Raw genomic sequence first — 20,780 nt, forward strand, 5'->3', positions numbered from 1 at the left:
CTGGGTGGAATTCTTCAAAGGTCTGCATACCTTTGTCCACATGCAACCGGGGCCTCCTAAAATACAGCCACAAGTTCCACCAGAGGACCTTAATATCCCGGGACCTTCTGTGCCCAGGGATGTGATCCCACTGCCCAGAAGCCCCACCTTCGGGGACACAGACAACTGAGGATTCAGAATCCCTGGAGGAAGGGGAACTCCCTCCAGGGACAGAGCCCCACCGAACCATGAGATGCTTCTTCACCAAGGATGAGCTTCCAAACCTGGTCACACACAGCTTAAAAGAGCTTGCTATCCCGGGCACCAGTGCCTCAGGGGAACCTAAGACGAACCCCCTACTAGAGGGACTCAGTCAGACCTCCCGTCATTTTCCATTATTACAAGCCATCCAGCAACTAATTGATCAGGAATGGGATGCCCCGGAAACTACGTTCAAAGGGGGACGTGCTCTGGCAGCCATGTACCCTCTGGAACCAGCCGCCAAAGATCTCCTGGCATGTCCGAAAGTGGATGCCATGGTCTGCGCGGTCTTGAAGCGCACTACTATCCCAGTGGAAGGAGGAGCAGCACTCAAGGACACTCAAGACAGACGTCTGGAATCCATCCTCAAACAGTCCTTCGACTTCTCCGCTATGTCTCTACAGATCGCGGCCTGCTGTGCCGTGGTGACATGCGCCTGCTTAGCACAGACCAGGAACAACACTCCCGGGGAAGCCCTGGAACCAGCGGTATCATTCCTCGCGGATGCCGCTTCATATCTAGTGCACACCGCAGCTAGAGGAGTGTCATCCGCCATGGCAGCCAGAAGACAAATCTGGAGCCAAAACTGGTCGGCCAACGCATCTTCCAAAACGAGACTCACAAGGATGCCCTTCAAGGGAACCCTTCTGTCAGAAGCGAACTAGAGAAACTAGCCAACAAATGGGGCGAGTCCACACTGCTGCGGCTACCAGAAGATAGGAACAAGAGAAACCAGCTATCCTTCCCCCCCGAACTTCCAGGGGCAGAGGATCACAGCGCTTCAACCCATATAGGAGCACATATCAAGCAGCCTGCCCTGCAGGCCGAAGCCAGTCCTTTCGGAATAGACTTAGTTTTTGGGTACTTGCCAGGTTCTTATGGCCTGGGTTGGCCACTGTTGGAAACAGGATGCTGGGCTTGATGGACCCTTGGTCTGACCCAGTATGGCATTTTCTTATGGAACAAGCACAACAAAAGGGGAACCAACTCGGGCCCAGGCCCCAGCTGCACCCCACAATGAAAATCAGCCGACCCATCCAAAGGAATAAGCCATAGTGGGCAGAATTGCCCTATTCTATCAAAGATGGGTCGAACTTCGGACAAGTGGATCCTAACCATCATTCGAGAGGGATATTACCTGGATTTCCACCACCTCCCTCCGGACAGGTTTGTGGAATCCCCCTGCCACGACCCTTCCAAGAGGATGGCAGTGGAAGCTACACTGACCAGATTGCTAGCCTTAGAGGCTATAATACTGGTGCCTCCACAACAAGTAAATACTGGGCATTATTCAATCTATTTTATCGTTCCCAAAAAAGAAGGAACGTTCAGGCCCGTCCTGGACCTCGTCTGTCAACAGTCACCTGAAGATTTCTAGCTTCTGCATGGAAACCCTACGCTCAGTAATAAGGGCGATACAACCGGGAGAGTTCCTTACATCCCTGGATCTGTCGGAAGTCTACCTACACATTCCGATCCATCAGAAGCATCAGCGTTTTCTACGCTTCTCGATCCTGGACCGTCACCACCAGTTCCAGGCACTATCAATCAGGTTAGCCACCACACCCCGGACGTTCACCAAGATCATAGTGGTGGTGGCGGCAGCAACACTGAGGAAAGAAGGAATCTGCGTGCACCCTTGTCTAGACGATTGGCCGATCAGGGTGAAATCCCCAGAGGAAAGCCACCAGGCAACAAACAGTCATAACTCTACTGGAGAGCCTCGGGTGGGTGATCCAACACAAACAAGAGCTGCCTGCATCCCTCCCAATCTCTAGAATACTTGGGAGTCCGGTTCGACACCAAACAAGACAAGGTCATCCTGACACAGACAAGGAGATCAAAACTGATGACCCAGTTACGAACCCTTTTGAGTGAACTTCGCCCCATAGCATGGGACTACCTACAAGTCCTCGGCCTCATGGCATCCACACTGGAAGTAGTGCCATGGGCACGAGCCCACATGAGACCCCTACAACGCTCACTACTATCACGATGGAATCCACTGTCCCAGAATTACACTGTACGTCTTCAGCTCCCGGACAGAGTTCGGGCCCAACTACGATGGTGGCTACAAGAATCCCATCTGATCCAGGGAATGAGACTTTCCTCAACAACCTGGATCCTGCTCACCACGGACGCCAGCCTACGAGGTGGGGAGCACACCGCCCAAGGGTAATGGAACAAAGAAGAGGCGGGATGGAATATCAATCGCCTACAAGCCCGGGCAGTCAGACTAGCCTGCCTATGGTTCGGTCACAGTCTCTGAGACAAAGCGGTCAGAGTAATGCCGGAGAACGCCACAACAGTGGCCTACATCAACTGTCAGGGAGGAACCAGAAGACAACAGGTGTCTTTGGAAATAGACCCCCTAATGTCATGGGCGGAAGTGAATCTTCAAGAAATCTCGGCCGTCCACATTGCCGGGAAAGACAACGTCGCTGCAGATTACCTCAGCAGAGAATCGAGGCTGTCGACCACAGTATTCCAATTGATAGTAAACCGTTGGGAAACACTAACCATGGACCTCCTGGCAAACCGGTCCAACACCCAAGTGCCCAGTTTCTTCAGCCGCAGACGGGAACCCCAGTCCCTGGGAATCGATACCCTGGTACAGTCCTGGCCACAGGAGACTTTTATACACCTTCCCACCATGGCCCTTATTGGGTGCAGTCATCCACAAGATATAACACCACAGGGGACCAGTATTTCTAGTGGCTCCGGACTGGCCAAGAAGACCGTGGTACACAGATATGCGAAGACTGCTGACAGGGAGCCCTCTTCTGCTACCTCCACACAGAGTCCTGCTCCAACAGGGACTGATCCTCCACGAGGATCCAGCTTGATTCTCTCTTACGGTCTGGCCATTGAGAAGACTCGCCTGAGGAAGAGCGGATACTTGGGGGCAGTAATTGACACCCTACTCCTCGCACGCAAGTTCTCCACATCCCTAACATAAGGATTTGGAGAGTATTCGAAGCCTGGTATGAGGACCGCAACATCATACCACGCTCAGTCAAAATTCCTGCGATTTTGGAATTCCTGCAGAACGGCCTACAGAAGGGATTGTCTCAACTCCATCAAGGTACAGGTGGCTGCATTGTCATGCTACGGAGCCAAGAGCGAGAGCGGCACCATAGCCTCTCACCCGGATGTCTCCCGCTTTCTGAAAGTAGTCAAGCAGATCCGACCACCCCTAAAGTGGCCAGTGCCTCTTTGGAACCTCAACCTGGTCCTAGATTTCCTAGCAGGAACCTCCTTCAGACCTCTCCGTGGCCTGTCTCTCAGATTATTAACATTGAAGACAGCCTTCCTGCTGGCAGTCTGTTTGGCCCGTCGTTTCTCACAGGACAAGCAGGATGGTTGTCCTCACAAATGGGTGACATCGAGGATGGAGCCCACCACGGAAAACTTCTGTCAAAGTTTAAACAGAACTTTGACTGGCCCCTACTGGGCATGCCCAGCAAGGCACTGACCCTGCAGCCAGCAGGGGTCTCCCTTCAGTCTTCTTTTTTCCGCGCTGCAGTTGCCACGCGGTGAAAGGAGCTCTCTAACCACGTTCCTGACAGGAATTTGGAAATTAATTTCCTAAGAAAATTTGCCCCTCAGGGGTCTCCCTTCGACAAATTTTTTAGTCATCTTACGGAACCCGGTAAGTTTTTTGCCTTCTTCCATCGACTGCCGTCGATTTTGGCCCTCGAGGCCTGTGGGCACTTACCGATCCCCAGCCTAAATTTTGGCTTCCAGCCATGGCAACGGGGTTCCGTCGTTGTCCGGATTGTACCCGGACTATGTCCATCACAGACCCCCACAGGGTTTGTGTAATGTGTTTGGGTAGTGGGCATGATGTCCTGACTTGCACCAAATGTGCCTTAATGACACCCAAGGGTCGCAAAGCCAGGATGGAGAAGATGGGGCTCCTCTTCCATGCACCAACCCCAACGCCATCGATAGCATCGACGTCATCGGAACCGGCACCGTCGAAGTTGTACCATCATCGTCAACCCTCCGGTGACCGTCCGCCATCGATCGCTTCTCGGCCGTCGACTCCCGTCCCTTCCCCGGATGGGCGAGGGGATGGGAAAGAAAAGCACCGCAATCGACGGCATAAGTCTCGGCCTGTCGAGGATCCACAGCCATCGACCTCTGCTCAAGCCGAGCCACCGACAAAGAAGCCGCGAACAGACCGGATGCCCTCCACGTCTCGTTCGCCGGCATCGAGGAAACCCTCACCCTCTCGGGGTGTGGGGGCCGTGATCCCACCGGTTACGGTGGTCCCTCCGGCCCTGCCTCAGCCTCCCTCTCCCGTCGAGCCGGGTATGGTTACCCCTGGTCTCCGGGCAGAACTGGACCGCCTGGTCCAGGAGGCCATCGAGAAAGCGATGAAGAAATTACAACCTCCATCGGCACCGTCTCCGGCACCGGTTCCAGTGCCGCCCCCGGCACCGACGCCGGCACCGGCTTCGCCACCGAGGAGGGAACCGACCACCGAGCCGTTGATACAAGCGCTAGCACCGCTACTGAGCCGCATGGAGGCACTCATAACGGCCCTTCCATCGGTGATTCCAGTGCCATCGACAACACCACCGTCTCCGACTGGTTTCTCATCGGCAGGAGAAACACCGTTTCGAATTCCCCCTTCCGGGGTAGTTCCATCGGTACCTTCTGGTATATCTCCACCGATTTATCCTTCGGCTCCATCGATTCCGCGCCAGGCACCGATTCCATCGGCAGCACCGAAGCCATCGATGCCATTTCTGGTTCCACCTACTGCACCGATTCCACCTCGGTTTCCATCGATGCCTTCAGAGCCTCAGCCAGGTCCATCAGGGCTACAAGCCACACATGATCCCTACGATACCTGGGGTGATGATGATGATACCTCTTCTGACACAGATCTGCCTTCGCCACCATCTCCTACAGAGAGTAGAAAAAGATCTCCTCCTGAGGATCTATCTTTCATTAATTTTGTGAAAGAAATGTCAGAAGTTGTACCTTTTCAACTACAATCTGAAGCTGATGACAGACACCAGATGATGGAACTACTTCAATTTCTGGATGCTCCAAAAATCATCGCTTCCATCCCTATACACCAGGTGTTTTTGGATCTGCTCAAGAAAAACTGGGAATCTCCTTCATCGGTGTCACCAGTTAACAAGAAAGCTGACTCCACATACCTTGTCCAGTCAGCACCAGGTTTCCAAAAACCTCAACTGGATCATCGCTCTGTTGTGGTTGAGTCCGCGCAGAAGAAGGCCAAGCGTCTTAAGCCGCACTCTTCTACCCCACCTACCAGGGACAACAAGTTCCTCGATAGTGTAGGACGGAAAGTGTATCATGGAGCTACGTTGATTTCACGCATAGCTTCATATCAACTTTACATGACTCAATACAACAGAGCCATCTTTAAGCAGATGCAAGACTATGCTGACACGTTGCCGGACCAATACCAACCACAGCTTCAAGCCCTTCTTCACAAGGGATTTGAGGCAGGGAAGCACGAGATTAGGACTGCCTATGACATATTCGATGCTTCCACGAAGGTTTCAGCCACAGCCATCTCAGCCAGACGTTGGGCTTGGTTAAAGTCATCCAACCTTCGCCCAGAAGTCCAAGATCGTCTTGCTGATTTGCCCTGCTTAGGCGACAATTTGTTTGGAGAGCAAATTCAACAGATTGTGGCGGAGTTAAAAGACCACCATGAGACGTTGAAACAACTCTCATCTGTCCCACCTGAGGTGACCTCCAAGCAACCGCAAAAGAAGGACTTCGACCACGTCGCTACTACCCTCCGTCAACTAGGGCTCGTCCTGCACGGTCCTCTAACAGGCCTCAGCCTCGTCAGCCGAGAAAGCAAAGACCTACTGTAGCCCCACCTCCTGGGCCTACGGCGGGCCTTTGACTTCCCTGTATTGAGCACATGCCATCTCCCTCTTCCACACATCCCTGTGGGGGGTCGACTGTTCCACTTCTTACACCGTTGGAAACAGATCACCTCAGATCAGTGGGTGCTAGCAATTATCGCACAGGGTTACCACCTCAACTTCATAACACTTCCGCCAGACTCCCCGCCCCTTCAGGCATGGAGTCTAACCAGCCATTTCACTCAATTACATCAAGAAGTATCCCTTCTTCTACAATCAAATGCTATAGAACCCGTCCCTCCTTGTCAACAAGGGAAAGGATTCTATTCCAGATACTTCCTAATACCAAAGAAATCAGGGGGGCTACGTCCAATTCTGGACCTTCGGGCCCTCAACAAGTATCTGCAAAAAGAAAAGTTCAAGATGGTAACCCTGGGCGCCTTGCTTCCTCTGTTGCAAAAGGGGGATTGGCTGTGCTCTCTCGACCTCAAGGACGCTTATACCCACATTGCGATCACACAATCCCATCGCAAATATCTGCGGTTTCTTGTAGGCCACGACCATTATCAATACCGTGTCCTACCTTTCGGTCTGGCTTCTGCCCCACGAGTCTTTACCAAATGTCTCGTAGTGGTAGCAGCATTCCTAAGGAAGGAAGGTGTCCACGTCTACCCCTACCTGGACGATTGGCTAATCAGGGCCTCCTCCCAACACATAGCTCAATCCTCCCTAAAATTGACAATTCAAACACTCCTTTCCTTAGGGTTTCTTGTCAATTACGAGAAATCTTGCTTGGTCCCGTCTCAAACCTTATCCTTCATTGGAGCAGACTTGGACACCTTGCAGGCAAAGGCTTACCTTCCTCTTCAGAGGGTCCATACCCTAATATCCCTGGCTCGCCAGCTCCAGTCTCAAAACACTGCCACGGCTCGCCAGTTCCTCATTCTCCTAGGACACATGGCATCCTCGGTTCAAGTCACTCCCATGACCCGACTAGCCATGAGAGTAACACAATGGACTCTACGACACCAATGGATTCAAGCTTTTCAGCCTCTGTCCTCCATAGTCACAGTCACACAGGCCCTGCGCCTATCCTTAACCTGGTGGACAACTCAGGTCAACCTCCTTCAGGGCTTACCTTTTCTTCCACCGGATCCGCAAGTAATCCTAACCACCGACGCTTCTCACATCGGTTGGGGAGCCCATGTGGACGAATTACAAACCCAAGGGTTATGGTCCAAAGAGGAAGCTGAACACCAGATAAATTTCCTGGAACTTCGCGCAATCCGCTATGCACTCCGAACTTTCAAAGATCATCTATTCCATCAGATAATCTTAATCCAGACGGACAACCAAGTGGCCATGTGGTACATAAACAAGCAGGGAGGCACAGGCTCCTTCCTTCTGTGTCAGGAAGCTGCGCAGATCTGGGCGGAAGCCCTCTCCCACTCTATGTACCTCAGGGCCACTTACCTGCCGGGAGTAGACAATGTATTGGCAGACCAGCTGAGCCGTGTCTTCAAGCCACACGAGTGGTCACTCGATCCTCTGGTAGTGACCTCTCTGTTTCACAAGTGGGGTTTTCCCCGCATAGACCTCTTTGCGTCCCCTCAGAACCACAAAGTGGACGATTACTGCTCTCTCATTCGGAGCCAACACTTTCAGCCGAGAGATGCCTTCTCCCTCAAGTGGACGACAGGTCTGCTTTATGCATTCCCTCCACTTCCTCTTCTGTCAAGGACTCTCGTGAAGCTACGCCAGGATGGAGGAACCATGATCCTGATAGCACCCCACTGGCCACGCCAAGTGTGGTTTCCCATACTCCAGGATCTCTCCATCCGCAGGCACATCCCTCTGGGAACGGATCTGCATCTGCTCACTCAAAACGACGGATGCCTCCTCCATCCCAACCTCCAAGCCTTGTCCCTGACGGCATGGATGTTGAAAGGTTAGTCCTTCAGCCTTTTAACCTTTCGGATTCGGTTTCTCGTGTCCTGATAGCTTCACGAAAGCCCTCTACCAGAAGATCCTATTCATATAAATGGAAAAGGTACACATCATAGTGCACTTCTTAGTCCCTTGATCCCCTTTCCTGTCCAATCTCTTAAGTTCTTGGACTATTTATGGCACCTATCAGAATCCGGTCTAAAGACCTCTTCCATTAGGATGCATGTCAGTGCGGTAGCCGCCTTCCATAAAGGTGTACAGGGTGTCCCTATTTCAGTACAACCCCTGGTAACACGTTTTCTTAAAGGCTTGCTCCATCTGAAGCCACCCTTACGTCCTCCGGCCCCATCTTGGGACCTTAACCTGGTTCTTGGTCGTCTAATGAAACCTCCTTTCGAACCTCTGCACTCCTGTGAATTAAAGTATCTCACATGGAAAGTGTTATTACTTTTGGCTATCACTTCAGCTCGCAGGGTTAGTGAATTGCAGGCCCTAGTTACCTATCCGCCTTACACTAAGCTCCTGCAGGACCGGGCGGTACTCCGCACTCACCCTAAATTTTTACCTAAGGTAGTTTCTGAGTTTCATATTAATCAATCATCATACTACCTATCTTTTTTCCCAGGCCCCACTCCAACTCCGGGGAACAGACTCTGCATACCCTAGACTGCAAACGAGCTCTAGCTTTTTATCTAGACCGTACAGTTGCTCACAGGAAGAGCACTCAGTTATTTGTCTCTTTCCATCCTAACAAGTTAGGACATCCTGTGGGTAAGCAGGCTCTTTCCTCCTGGTTGGCGGACTGCATTTCTTTTTGCTATCAGCAAGCTGGCATTCCTTTTCAAGACCGTGTGAAAGCACACTCTGTGAGGGCCATGGCGACGTCAGTGGCACACCTTCGATCGGTGCCGCTTCCTGACATCTGCAAAGCTGCAACCTGGAGTTCTCTCCATACCTTTGCAGCCCACTATTGTTTGGACAAAGCTGGAAAGCAGGACTCCATCTTCGGCCAATCTGTCTTGCGTAACCTTTTTCCAACGTGATGTACCAACACCCTTCCACCTTCCCGGTAGGGTGCGGATGCCCTTTACCAAATTCCACCCCAGTTGTTGTGCCTGTTGCACGTCATTGGGTGCATTTGGTGCAAGTCAGGACATCCTCAGCTCGGTACTCACCCATTTGTGAGGACAACCATCCTGCTTGTCCTGTGAGAAAGCAAATGTTGCTTACCTGATGTAACAGGTGTTCTCACAGGACAGCAGGATGTTAGTCCTCACGAAACCCGCCCGCCACCCCGCGGTGTTGGGTTTGTTTTGTGTTTACTTTTTAGGCACTGCCTGTAGCTTTGAAAATCAGACTGAAGGGAGACCCCTGCTGGCTGCAGGGTCAGTGCCTTGCTGGGCATGCCCAGTAGGGGCTAGTCAAAGTTCTGTTTAAACTTTGACAGAAGTTTTCCGTGGTGGGCTCCATCCTCGATGTCACCCATTTGTGAGGACAACCATCCTGCTGTCCTGTGAGAACACCTGTTACATCAGGTAAGCAACATTTGCTATATCTGAGCTACACGCACTGTCCTGCCGAGAGCCGTTCCTCAGACTCACCCCGTGAACCATCCAGTTACGCACAGTTCTGTCGTTCCTCCCCAAAGTGGTGTCTCACTTCCATCTCAACCAAACCATCTCGCTACCATCGCCAGATGAGCATAAGAATTCGAAAGAGGCTCGAAGTCTACGCCATCTCAATGTCAGCAGGCTCCTAGTCTGATACTTGAAAAGGTCGGAATTCGTATGAAAAACGGACCATCTATTCGCCCTTTACAGCAAGGGGAAGCAGCCTCGCGAGCGACCATAGCCTGCTGGATCAAAGAAGTCATCAAGGCAGCCTACGTAGAAGCAGGCAAGCCACCGCCTTTACAAGTCAAGGCCCGTTCTACTAGAGCCCAGGCAGTGTCCTGGGCGGAAACCAAGATGCTGCCACCCGCCGAGATCTGCAGGGCGGCTACATTGTCCTCCATCCACACCTTTTCCAGGTTTTACCGCCTGGATGTTCAGGCTTGGGAGGACACATCATTCGCAAGGGCAGTACTAAGTGGGTCACGGGCAGCCTCCCACCCGGTTCGGGAGTAGCTTTTATACATCCCATTGGTCCTGAGTCCATCTGCTACACGCTAGGAAATGGAGAAATTACTTACCTGATAATTTCGTTTTCCTTAGTATAGACAGATGGACTCAGCATCCCACCCTCGGCTGCCGTTACTCATGGAATTCTCGGGTGACATCCCCGAGAGCGAGTGATTCATGGGTAAACCATGCTTTCCTTCAGCTAGGACACCCATCCTACTGGTTGAGGGCACTGGCAGTCTCCAGCTATAACCAATTCATCCTGTCCAAATTAAGTTAACCAAGTTATAAAAGTTATCCAAGTTATAAAGTTAATCAAGTTATTCAAATTATTCAGTCATACATATAGCCACAATGCTTTTCGAGGAGAATACTATAGAGCTACACTTCCTGCAGGGGTATATGTACTAGGGCTGACATCAGATTGAAATCTGATCCATCTCCAACTGCTATCAGGAGTACACTATACCCCATTGGTCCTGAGTCCATCTGTCTACACTAAGGAAAATGAAATTATCAGGTAAGTAATTTCTCCATTTACAACAATTATATAACTTACAATTATGCGTTCTATTTATAGCTCCTCTTCTTGTTTTTTGATACTTTAGAATTATTACTGTTCCGTGTTCATTGCAAAGCCTGTTACTGCATTACTTTTATCTGTAAACCGATAAGATGTTCCCAATGATTGTCGGTATATAAAAATCTTTAAATAAATATTCAGATTAAAATGCCCATTGAATTGTACTCTTCTTGAAATTCATCAGATCTGTGAAATTTTGTTCTGCAGTCCTGAAATGTGTGTATAATGACCCAATTTTTTAATGTACACTTCATTATTTAATGGTTAACTTCTTTAGAAAGTGGAAAGTCTAAGACATTCTCTTTTGGATAATCGGAATGTTAATGAAGAAATTCAGTCGTTGATTAAGAAGAATTTGGATGAGAGTCGTTTGTTACAAGGTAGGTAATTGTAGAAAAGAGACCCTGCATAGGCATGATATGAAAGTGTTTTCTGCAAATCTTTCCTACCTAAAATCAAACTTTTCACCAGTGGTCCTGTGCTTTAAGGTGTTTTTAACTGGATGCAGAACTGAAGAAGACTTCTAGCTGGGATGTAATAGTTCATTGTTCAGAATGGTTTGCAGTACTGCCTGCCACAGTATTAATCAGCAAAACTGACGCTTTTATCCTGTGCAAAAAGATTGTAAGTGGTACTTTGTTCCTGATTTTGAAACTCAGCAGGTTTTTAGCACAAGAAATGGAATTTTTTTTTTTTAAGAACAAATGCATTGTGGGCAGTTGTGCTGTAAACTTAACTTACATCAGGGGTCAGCAACCTCTTGCCCATGTGCCAAAAAAAATAGCAACATCACTATAACAGGGGAGTGCAGAGCCCTCACAGTGAACTTTTGTCTGGCAGGGGTGGGTCACCCTTGCTGTAAGCCAGTAGTTTTGATCCACTTGTAAAAGCTCTCTGCTGCCCATGCATTTGCTAAGCTCTTGGGCCAGTATTTCTAACTGTACTGATCTCAGGATGTGCAAGACTAGCAGTTAGAGTCAGCAAATTTTGGGTTGCAGAGAGGTTTAAGAACATAAGAAATTGCCATGCTGGGTCAGACCAAGGGCCCATCAAGCCCAGCATCCTGTTTCCAACAGAGGCCAAGCCACAAGAACCTGACAAGTACCCAAACACCAAGAAGATCCCATGCTACTGATGCCAGTAATAGCAGAATCCATTCCCTAAGTCAACTTGATTAATAGCAGTTAATGGGCTTCTCCTCCAAGAACTTATCCAAACCTTTTTTAAACCCAGCTACACTAACTGCATTAACCACATCCTCTGGCAACAAATTCCAGCACTTAATTGTACGTTGAGTGAGGATTTTCTCCAATTTAGTCTTAAACGAGCTATTTGCTAACTTCATGGAGTGCCCCCAGTCCTTCTGTTATCTGAAAGTGTAAATAACCGATTCACATCTACTCATTTAAGACCTCACATGATTTTAAAGACCTCTATCATATCCCCCCTCAGCTGTCTCTTCTCCAAGCCGAACAGCCCCCAACCTCTTCAGCCTTTCCTCATAGGGGAGCTGTTCCATCCCCTGTATCATTTTGGTTGCCCTTCTCTGTACCTTCTCCAGCGCAACTATATCTTTTTTGAGATGCGGCGACCAGAATTGAACACAGTATTCCAGGTGCGGTCTCACCATGGAGTGACAGAGGCATTATGACATTTTCCATTTTATTAACCATTCCCTTTCTAATAAAAGCAAATAGAATGTTTAGGAATTTTGATTGCTGCAACACACTGAGCCGACGATTTAAAAGTATTATCAACTATGATGATATTTTTCCTGGGTGGTAGCTCCTAATATGGAACCTAACATCGTGTAACTACAGCAAGGGCTTATTTTTCCCTATATGCAATACCATTCACTTGTCCACATTAAATTTCATTTGCCATTTGAATGCCCAATCTTCCGGTCTCGCAAGGTCCTCCTGTAATATATCACATTCTGCTTGTGATTTATCTACTCTGAATAATTTTGTATCATCCACAAATTTGATAACATCACTCATCGTATTCCTTTCCAGATCATTTATAAATATATTGAAAAGCACCGGTCCAAGTACAGATCCCTGAGGCCCTCTACTGTTTTACCCTTTTTTCCACTGAAAAAATTGACCATTTAATCCTACTGTTTTCTGTCTTTTAATCAGTTTTTGTAATCCACAAAAGGACATCGCCTCCTATCCCATGACTTTTTAGTTTTCTTAGAAGCCTCTCATGAGGGACTTTGTCAAACGCCTTCTGAAAATCCAAATACACTACATCTACTGGTTCACCTTTATCCACATGTTTATTAACCCCTTCAAAAAAAAAAAAAATGAAGCAGATTTGTTAGGCAAGACTTCCCCTGGGTAAATCCATGTTGACTGTTCCATTAACCATGTCTTTCTATATGCTCTACGATTTTGATCTTTAGAATAGTTTCCACTATTTTTCCTGGCACTGATATCAAGCTCACTGGTCTATAGTTTCCCGGATCGCCCCTGGAGCCCTTTTTAAATATTGGGGTTACATTGGCCACCCTCCAGTCTTCAGTTACAATGGATGATTTTAATGATAGGTTACAAATTTTAACTTCAGAAACCTCACTTTTTTAGTTCCTTCAGTATCCTAGGATGCATACCATCCAGTCCAGGCAACTTGTTACTTTTTAGTTTGTCAATCTGGCCTACTACATCTTCTAGGTTCACAGTGATTTTGGTTCAGTTCGTCTGACTCATCACTCTTGAAAACCATCTCCGGAACCGGTATCTCCCAAACATCCTCATTAGTAAACACGGAAGCAAAGAATTAATTTAGTCTTTCTGCAATGGCTTTCTCTTCCCTATGAGTCCCTTTAACCCCTTGGTCATCTAACGGTCCATCCGACTCCTCACAAGTTTCTTGCTTCGGATATGTTGCCTCTACAGCCAACTTCATTTCAAATTCTCTCTTCGCCTGTCTTATCAGTGTTTTACACTTAACTTGACAATGTTGGCTGAGGAAAAACAGGATTTTAGGTGGAGCACTGGTGTGGCATGCAAACAAAAATGTGGTCTTGTGATAGTGGCTGCTAGTCCATATACAAAGTACCTTAGCTATTTTCTTGAAGGGTGCTCTTCGAAGTGAGGTCATTTTAGTTTCCATGCTTGTTTAATCATAGGGCCCTCCTTCACAGAATGCAACTTAAATACCTGTTTGGGACATAAACAACTAATTATTGATCACATTTTTCTTATACTGCAGTGTTAATGAGCAGTTTGGGGAAAAGGGAAAGTCTGGAATTTTTTCTCTTTAAATACAAATTGACTAGATATAGGAAGAAAAAGTTGAAAGATGGGTATGGCTGAACAATTTTTGTCTTAATTTGCACTCTGTGGATGTGGAGAAAAGCTTGAGTACCTGACCCAAGATTTTACAATTTTCCTTGTGCTTCAATTTTTAAAGGGCCTGATTTATATAGATGGTTTATCATAGTAGGAATAACTTTCAAAGCCTTTTAGAAAGGTAAAAAGTATTTCATTTAAATCTGTTAAAAAATTTTCCTCCTTCAGTGCAGCTAAAAATATGCATGGTATTAGTACTGTGGGAATTCTGTGCTACTGCAGAGCGTAGGATTCCTGCAGATTTCCCCTCACGAGGAGCTGCGCGGACCCTGCTTCACTTTTCACTGCGAGCGGGACGGTCTCAGCTCATGGCGAAAGTGGACAAGGCCCCGGTGTGCCGTGAGCGAGGGCCTGTCCCATTTGTGGCTAAGATGGAGTAGGCCCTGTTGAGCGCGAGCCTGGGGAATGTGTGTGTGCACGTACATAGGAGAAGGGAGGGAGCCTGTGTGAAGGTGTATGCGTGAGAGTGGAGTTAGATTGGAAGGGATTGAGCCTAGAGGGGGAGGGGGGGGGGAGTGGCAGGGGATGGAGAAGTTGGGGCCTGAGAGGGCAAAGTGAAAGTAGACTGGTCAGGGGAGTAGTGAGAGAGGGTGGGAGAGATTCTTACAGTGAACTTCTAGGGAAATTCTGCTCAAAATATTTTAAATTCTGCAACTTTTTATGTATTACATTTTAAATTAGACTGTCATGTATTTGTTGTTTTGACCAATATAAAGTTTGCAGAATTTTTTTAGAATCTTGGTTTTTTTTTTTTTGGGGGGGGGGTGTTTGGACAGAATTTCCACAGTAGTAACGGTATTCAACAAAGTGCATACTTTTGGCCACTTTAAAAAGGGGGTATTTTTGGGGGGTATGCTTAGGTTGGGGGAAGAAAAGTAGGTTCATAGAGCATTTTCAACTGTGCATATGTAATTTTCCGTTAGTGTTGAAAGCAGGCCCCAAGAATCCAAAGATAACATAATTTGCAGAATAAACCAACTGTTTAGTAACCAGATTGATGCATTGAGCGCAGTTTGTCATCTCCATTTAAATGAACAATTTGTAATATTTCTAAGCTGTTTTTCTTTTTTTCCTGAATTCATTTTTAATTTATTTTTAAAATCTGTTGAATTTGTTTCTTAGCATTCAGAGAGGTTAATCCACACACCAGTGGGTTATGCATTTCTACCAAGAGATCGAGATGATGCAAAGTTAATCTCATGGTATATATACCCATGCACAGACATCAGCCTGCCAGTATTCTTTCTCCAGCAGATGGTGGACGTATATTTCCTACAGGGGATTGCCTGAAATCAGTAGAACTAGGGGTCATGAAATGAAACTCCAAGGAGGATGCTTCAGAGCCACGGTCAGAAACTTTTCTTCACAGAGAGGGTAATGGATGTCTGGAATGCCCTTCTGGAAGAAGTGTTGAAAACCAAAACAGTGAAAGGATTTAAAAGGGCATGGGAAAAATATTGAGGAACTCTAAAGGATGGAAATAAATGCGTGGAGTAACTTGATGTGGCGGTTAGTACCCTTAACCAGTAAGCCTTGATACTGTTAATGCAACTCCATCATTGCTCTCTGCTTCAATGGCAGGGGGAAGAGAGGAATTGGATTCGTTCAGCAGCTGAGGGCCCTAACTTTTATGGTCTGGGGGAACAAGTATGGTGGTAAGATGCTGATGCGGCGGTTACTACCCTTAACCAATAAGACTGTTTGTTTACTTTGATGCAACTCAAATATTGATCTCTGCTTCAATGGCAAGGCATAACAGGGAATTGGATTCAACAGCAAACAATGAGAGCTAGTGTGGGAAACTAAGCACGGTGTAGGGGGTATAACGGGGAACTGGATACAAACAGCAGCCAACGAGGGTCCTGACTTTTATGGTCTGGGAAACATAAGCATGGGTAACCTATATGGCTCAGCACAAACTACCATAAGATTGCTGGGTAGATTGGATCGACCATTTTGTCCTTTTCTGCAGTCATTTGTACATTTCTGTGCTTTTTGTTTATATAAAAAAAAAAAAAACCAAAACCCAAAAAAAACCCAGAAGGAGATTTACGCACCAGTTGAGTGCCTTGGTCCTGTAGCCGGTTTTCTGGCATGAATTTAGCTACCAGGAGAGAACCAGCTGAAAGGTTAGCGGATGCAGGAAGCCGTGCTGGCAGTGAAGGCATTAGCCCTCTCCCCCTGCAGCCGGAGATAGACTATGTACTTGGTCGGGATGGGCTGAGTTCAGGTAAGGGTGGGGGTGGTGAAGAGAAGTAGGAGGAAATGAAAGAGAATGTTAAGTATTCTTTTCACCCTCTCTTCTATTCTGGTCTCTGAGCCTTGGCAGGCTATTTTGTTTGTCTCCACTTCTGTGAGGGGATGGGGGGGTCATAGCAGTTTTGGCGGGTTGAGCAGCTTTTTGGGCTAGGCCCCGCTCTCAGGCTTTGTTGCCATGTGGTGGTTGTGCTTTTTTTTTTTCTGCACAGATCTGCTGCAGTATAGTGCCTGAGGTCTGTTCACGCCTGAGCATCCAGAGTGGGCTGTGTGGTTGGGTACACAAGTTTTGAGCGTCCATGGTATGCAGTTATACATGGAGGCGTCCCATGCTTGGGCGTTCTGTACGGTTTTGCTTTGTATAGATGCATAGTTGTCAGTCGCTTTTTGTAAGATTGCTGCTAATGGACGTTTTTATCCATGGTGCTGGTATTAAAGAAGCCTAAACACCTTGCGATATACACTGCCGTGTGTGTATGTTGCTGCCATATGTACTGCTGGCATGTATGCGATTTTACCATGCTGCATACATGCCAGCAGTACATATGGCAGCAGTACATTGATCTTCTCAATGCTGTTCAGAGGCTTAGGGAGAGTTGACTCCTGCTGGCTTTTGCTGAGCCCAGCCCTTCCCAGCAGGATGTGGGAATGGGTCTGGAAGGGGGATCTGTCACTTTTCACTTGGTTTTGAGGCCCCCCCCCCCCAACTGCATTTCAGCAGTGGAGGAAAATTCGATGGGTGTCAGTCTGCCTCCTGGTTTTGGTATGGATCCTTCTGCCCTTTTTTGGGCGGAATTGTTTCAAGGGCAGCAGTCCTTTCTACAGGTATGTTCAGCGAAGCCGGCCAACCTAAAAAAAACAAACAAAAAAAACCCCAAAAAACTTTAGGATAGTTGGGTGCTGCAGGTAAACGTCAGAGTATGCCTCTGCCTGCTGTGGGTCACCAGTTGGGATCCAGGTGCCACAGATGACGAAAGCGATCCTTAGAGTATTGTCAAATAAGTTGCCGGCTCTTCTCACCCTGACACAGAAGATTTTGGGAGTGCTGGGTGTTAATTCTATTTCTGAGCCAAAGAAGTTACTTCTCCATTATGGATGCTATTCAAGGCTTGATGATCTTGGATGGGACACTCTGGAAACTAATTTTAAAGGGGGTTAAGCCTTGGTAGGGCTATACTCCCTGGATCCTGCAGCAAGAGAGCAGTTGCATTATCTAAAATGGGAATATGCTGGTGTGTATGTCACCAAGTGGGCGATCATTCCTGTGGAAGAAGGAGCGGCATCAAAGGGTGCAGGTAGCCTCTTGCTGCTCCCTGGTGGCTTGCACTTGTCTGATCTGATCTCAGGAATTTGAGTCTGGTTTGAATACCAGGGCAGTGATGGAACCGGCTGCTGCCTTTTTGGCAGATGTAGGCTGGACCTGGTTCATACTTCTGCCAGAGGATAGCAGCAAGAAGGCAGCTATGATTGAGCTGTTCGGCTGATACAATTTCAGAGTTTAATCTTACAGAATTGTCCCTTAAAGGATCACTCTTGTTTGGGAGTGAGTTTAAAAAAAAAAAAAAAGGCCAATAAATGAGTCCAGGTTCCTCAGTTGTTAGTAGGGCAGCTTCTCAGACAGCCCCTGAAATGGGCTTGGTCCTTTTGGCCTGGGCAGCCCAGATGGGGTGGAGGTGCCTCCTGACCACCTCAGCGAAGGTTTGTGGCACATCTTGCAGAACAGGAGATAAGGAGTTGCCTATCTCCTTCAAAAGGACATAAAGTTCGTGTCAGACCAGTGGGCTCTGGAGTGACAAGTGAAGGCTATGCTCTGCAGTCTTCTCTGCATCCCTAGGGTCATCTTCACGGCATCTCTCTGCATCTCTCCACAGAAGAGGCAGGCAGTGGAGTTTGTCAAGGCTCCTGAACTGATGGGCCGTGATTCGTGTCCAAGTCACAAGAAGATATGGGCTGCTGTTCTACTTATTTAATTATTACCGAGAAGGAAGGTTCATCTCGAGACATCGTGGACCAAAAAGGGGGGTTAAATCGTCATTGGCGAGTGACTAATTCCATTTGGAAACCTTAAGCTTGGTGATGATGGCAATGCAGTAGGGAATTTCTACATTTCTGGATCTATCAGAGGTGTATCTACAAATGCCTATTTGGCTGGAGCATCAGTGGTTTTCCACAGTTCACAGTTTTTGGGGTAGCATTATCAGTTTTGAGTGTTACCTTTTGGCCTAGTCACAGGGTGGTGATAGCGGCAGGGTTGAGAGTGGCATTCTGGTTCTCTCGTACCTAACTTGGTTAATTTTGGGCCAAGAGCCTGGAAGGGAGTCTTCAGGCCTCTCACATGAGATCTCCTGGCTAAAAGCATTCTACAGCTGTCTGACGTTGAACTATCTCGGTGTTCATTTTGACATGAAGCAAGGCAGAACCTTCCTGCTGGAAGGCCACATTCAGAAACTGCCTGGTGCAGGTGTGGCTATTGACAGAGGTATTCCTCCCGACACTGTGGTCTTACCTATAGCAGCTGGTTTTGATGACAGCCATCCTGGAGGTGGTTCCATGGGTAAGGATGCATATGTCTTCAGCACATACTGTTGGTACAGTCTCAGGACTGCTCGATGTAGCTTCAGTTACCGGTGTAGGTCAGCATCCAACTGCAGTAGTGGTTGAAAGTAGATGATCTAAGCTAGGGTTTTCCTGCAGACCCTGGACTAGCTGATGCACATGAGGAACGCAAGCCTTCGGGGTAAAGGGGCTCACTGTCAGGAGGTGATGGTGCAGGGACTCCCTGGGGCATCACTTATCTGGAAGTGCATGCTTTTCAGCTGGCATGCTTGCGGTTTGTTGACCGCTTGAAAGGCCAAGTGGACAGAGTAAGGTCAGACTGACAGTTGCCAAGGAAGCACTAAAGACCAGCAAATGTCGCAGGACATAGTCCAGTCAGGGACTGAGCGGAGGTATATATTCAGGAGATCTCTGCTTTTCACATGCCGGGAAAGGTCAACATAAGACTATTTTCTCAGCAGGCAGAGACTGGGAGATGTCAGATGAGGCGTGCCACCTCATAGTGGTCTTCTGGGATCTACTTCCTTAGACTTCTGGTGATATTACACAGTATGAAGGCAGGAGTGGCCAGAAGGCAAGTTTCTGTATGCCTTTTCTTCATGGCTCATGTTCGGCAGAGTGATATGAAAAATCAAGACACATGGGATTGGTGCTTCTGGTGGCTCCAGCTTGGCCTGGGAAGCTGTGGCATACACAGTTGTGGATGTTCCTGGTAAACTATCTTTCCAGTTTACAATCCACAGAGATCTGCCATGAAAGATATCTGTTCTTCCCAAAGATCTGGCTTGATTTTATCTTATGGAAAGGCCCTTGTAAGGGCTTGGTTGCTGAAGCGTGGATTTTCCACTACTGTTTTCCACCTTGCTTCAAGTGTGGAAGTTTTTTCATGTCTTTAGCTTATGGTAGAGTTTGGAATGTGTTTAAGGCTTGATGTGAGATACAAGGCATGCTTCCTCATTCGGTGAAGTTTCCACTCATTTTGAAATTCTTAAGAACATAAGAAATTGCCATGCTGGGTCAGACCAAGGGTCCATCAAGCCCAGCATCCTGTTTCCAACAGAGGTCAAACCACAAGAACCTGGCAATTACCCAAACACTAAGAAGATCCCATGCTACTGATGCAATTAATAGCAGTGGCTATTCCCTAAGTAAACTTGATTAATAGCCGTTAAAGGACTTCTTCTCCAAGAACTTATCCAAACCTTTTTTGAACCCAGTTACACTAACTGCACTAACCACATCCTCTGGCAACAAATTCCAGAGCTTAATTGTGCATTGAGTGAGAATTTTTTCCGATTAGTCTTAAATGTGCTACTTGCTAACTTCATGGAATGCCCCCTAGTCCTTCTATTATTTGAAAGTGTAAATAACAGATTCACATCTACTCGTTCAAGGCCTCTCATGATCTTAAAGACCTCTATCATATTCCCCTCAGCCGTCTCTTCTACAAGCTGAACAGCCCTAACCTCTTAAGCCTTTCCTCATAGGGGAGCTGTTCCACCCCCTTTATCATTTTGGTTGCCCTTCTCTGTACCTTATCCATCGCAACTATCTTTTTTTTTTTTTGTATATCTTTTTATTGGAGTTTCACAGTTTCACAAACCATACTGTACAGAACAAAATGTGAACTGACTACAAATGGTAAACACGTCTGAACAATAGGCCTGTTAGTGAAATATATACTTGGGAAGAAAACAAGCTAGCATCCGATGACTAATACAAACTTTCATCTTATAACGTGTATATCATCGCAACTATCTTTTTTGAGATGCAGCGACCAGAATTGTACACAGTATTTCAGGTGCGGTCTCACTATGGAGCAATATAGAGGCATTATGTCATTTTCTGTTTTAACCAT

General features: G+C 47.4%; 1 protein-coding gene across 4 annotated transcripts in view; it reads left to right on the forward strand.

Annotated features, from left to right (window-relative positions):
- KDM3A (lysine demethylase 3A) overlaps positions 1-20,780 on the forward strand; it is a 546,931-nt gene that overhangs the window by 86,491 nt on the left and 439,660 nt on the right. For all 4 annotated transcript variants that reach the window (XM_029592841.1, XM_029592851.1, XM_029592832.1 and 1 more), the window contains one exon: positions 11,032-11,134. In XM_029592841.1, the coding sequence (XP_029448701.1) occupies positions 11,032-11,134 (103 nt within the window). The remainder of the gene's footprint in view (positions 1-11,031; positions 11,135-20,780) is intronic.

This window comes from Rhinatrema bivittatum, chromosome 1, assembly GCF_901001135.1.
Source record: "Rhinatrema bivittatum chromosome 1, aRhiBiv1.1, whole genome shotgun sequence".
NCBI lineage: Eukaryota > Metazoa > Chordata > Amphibia > Gymnophiona > Rhinatrematidae > Rhinatrema > Rhinatrema bivittatum.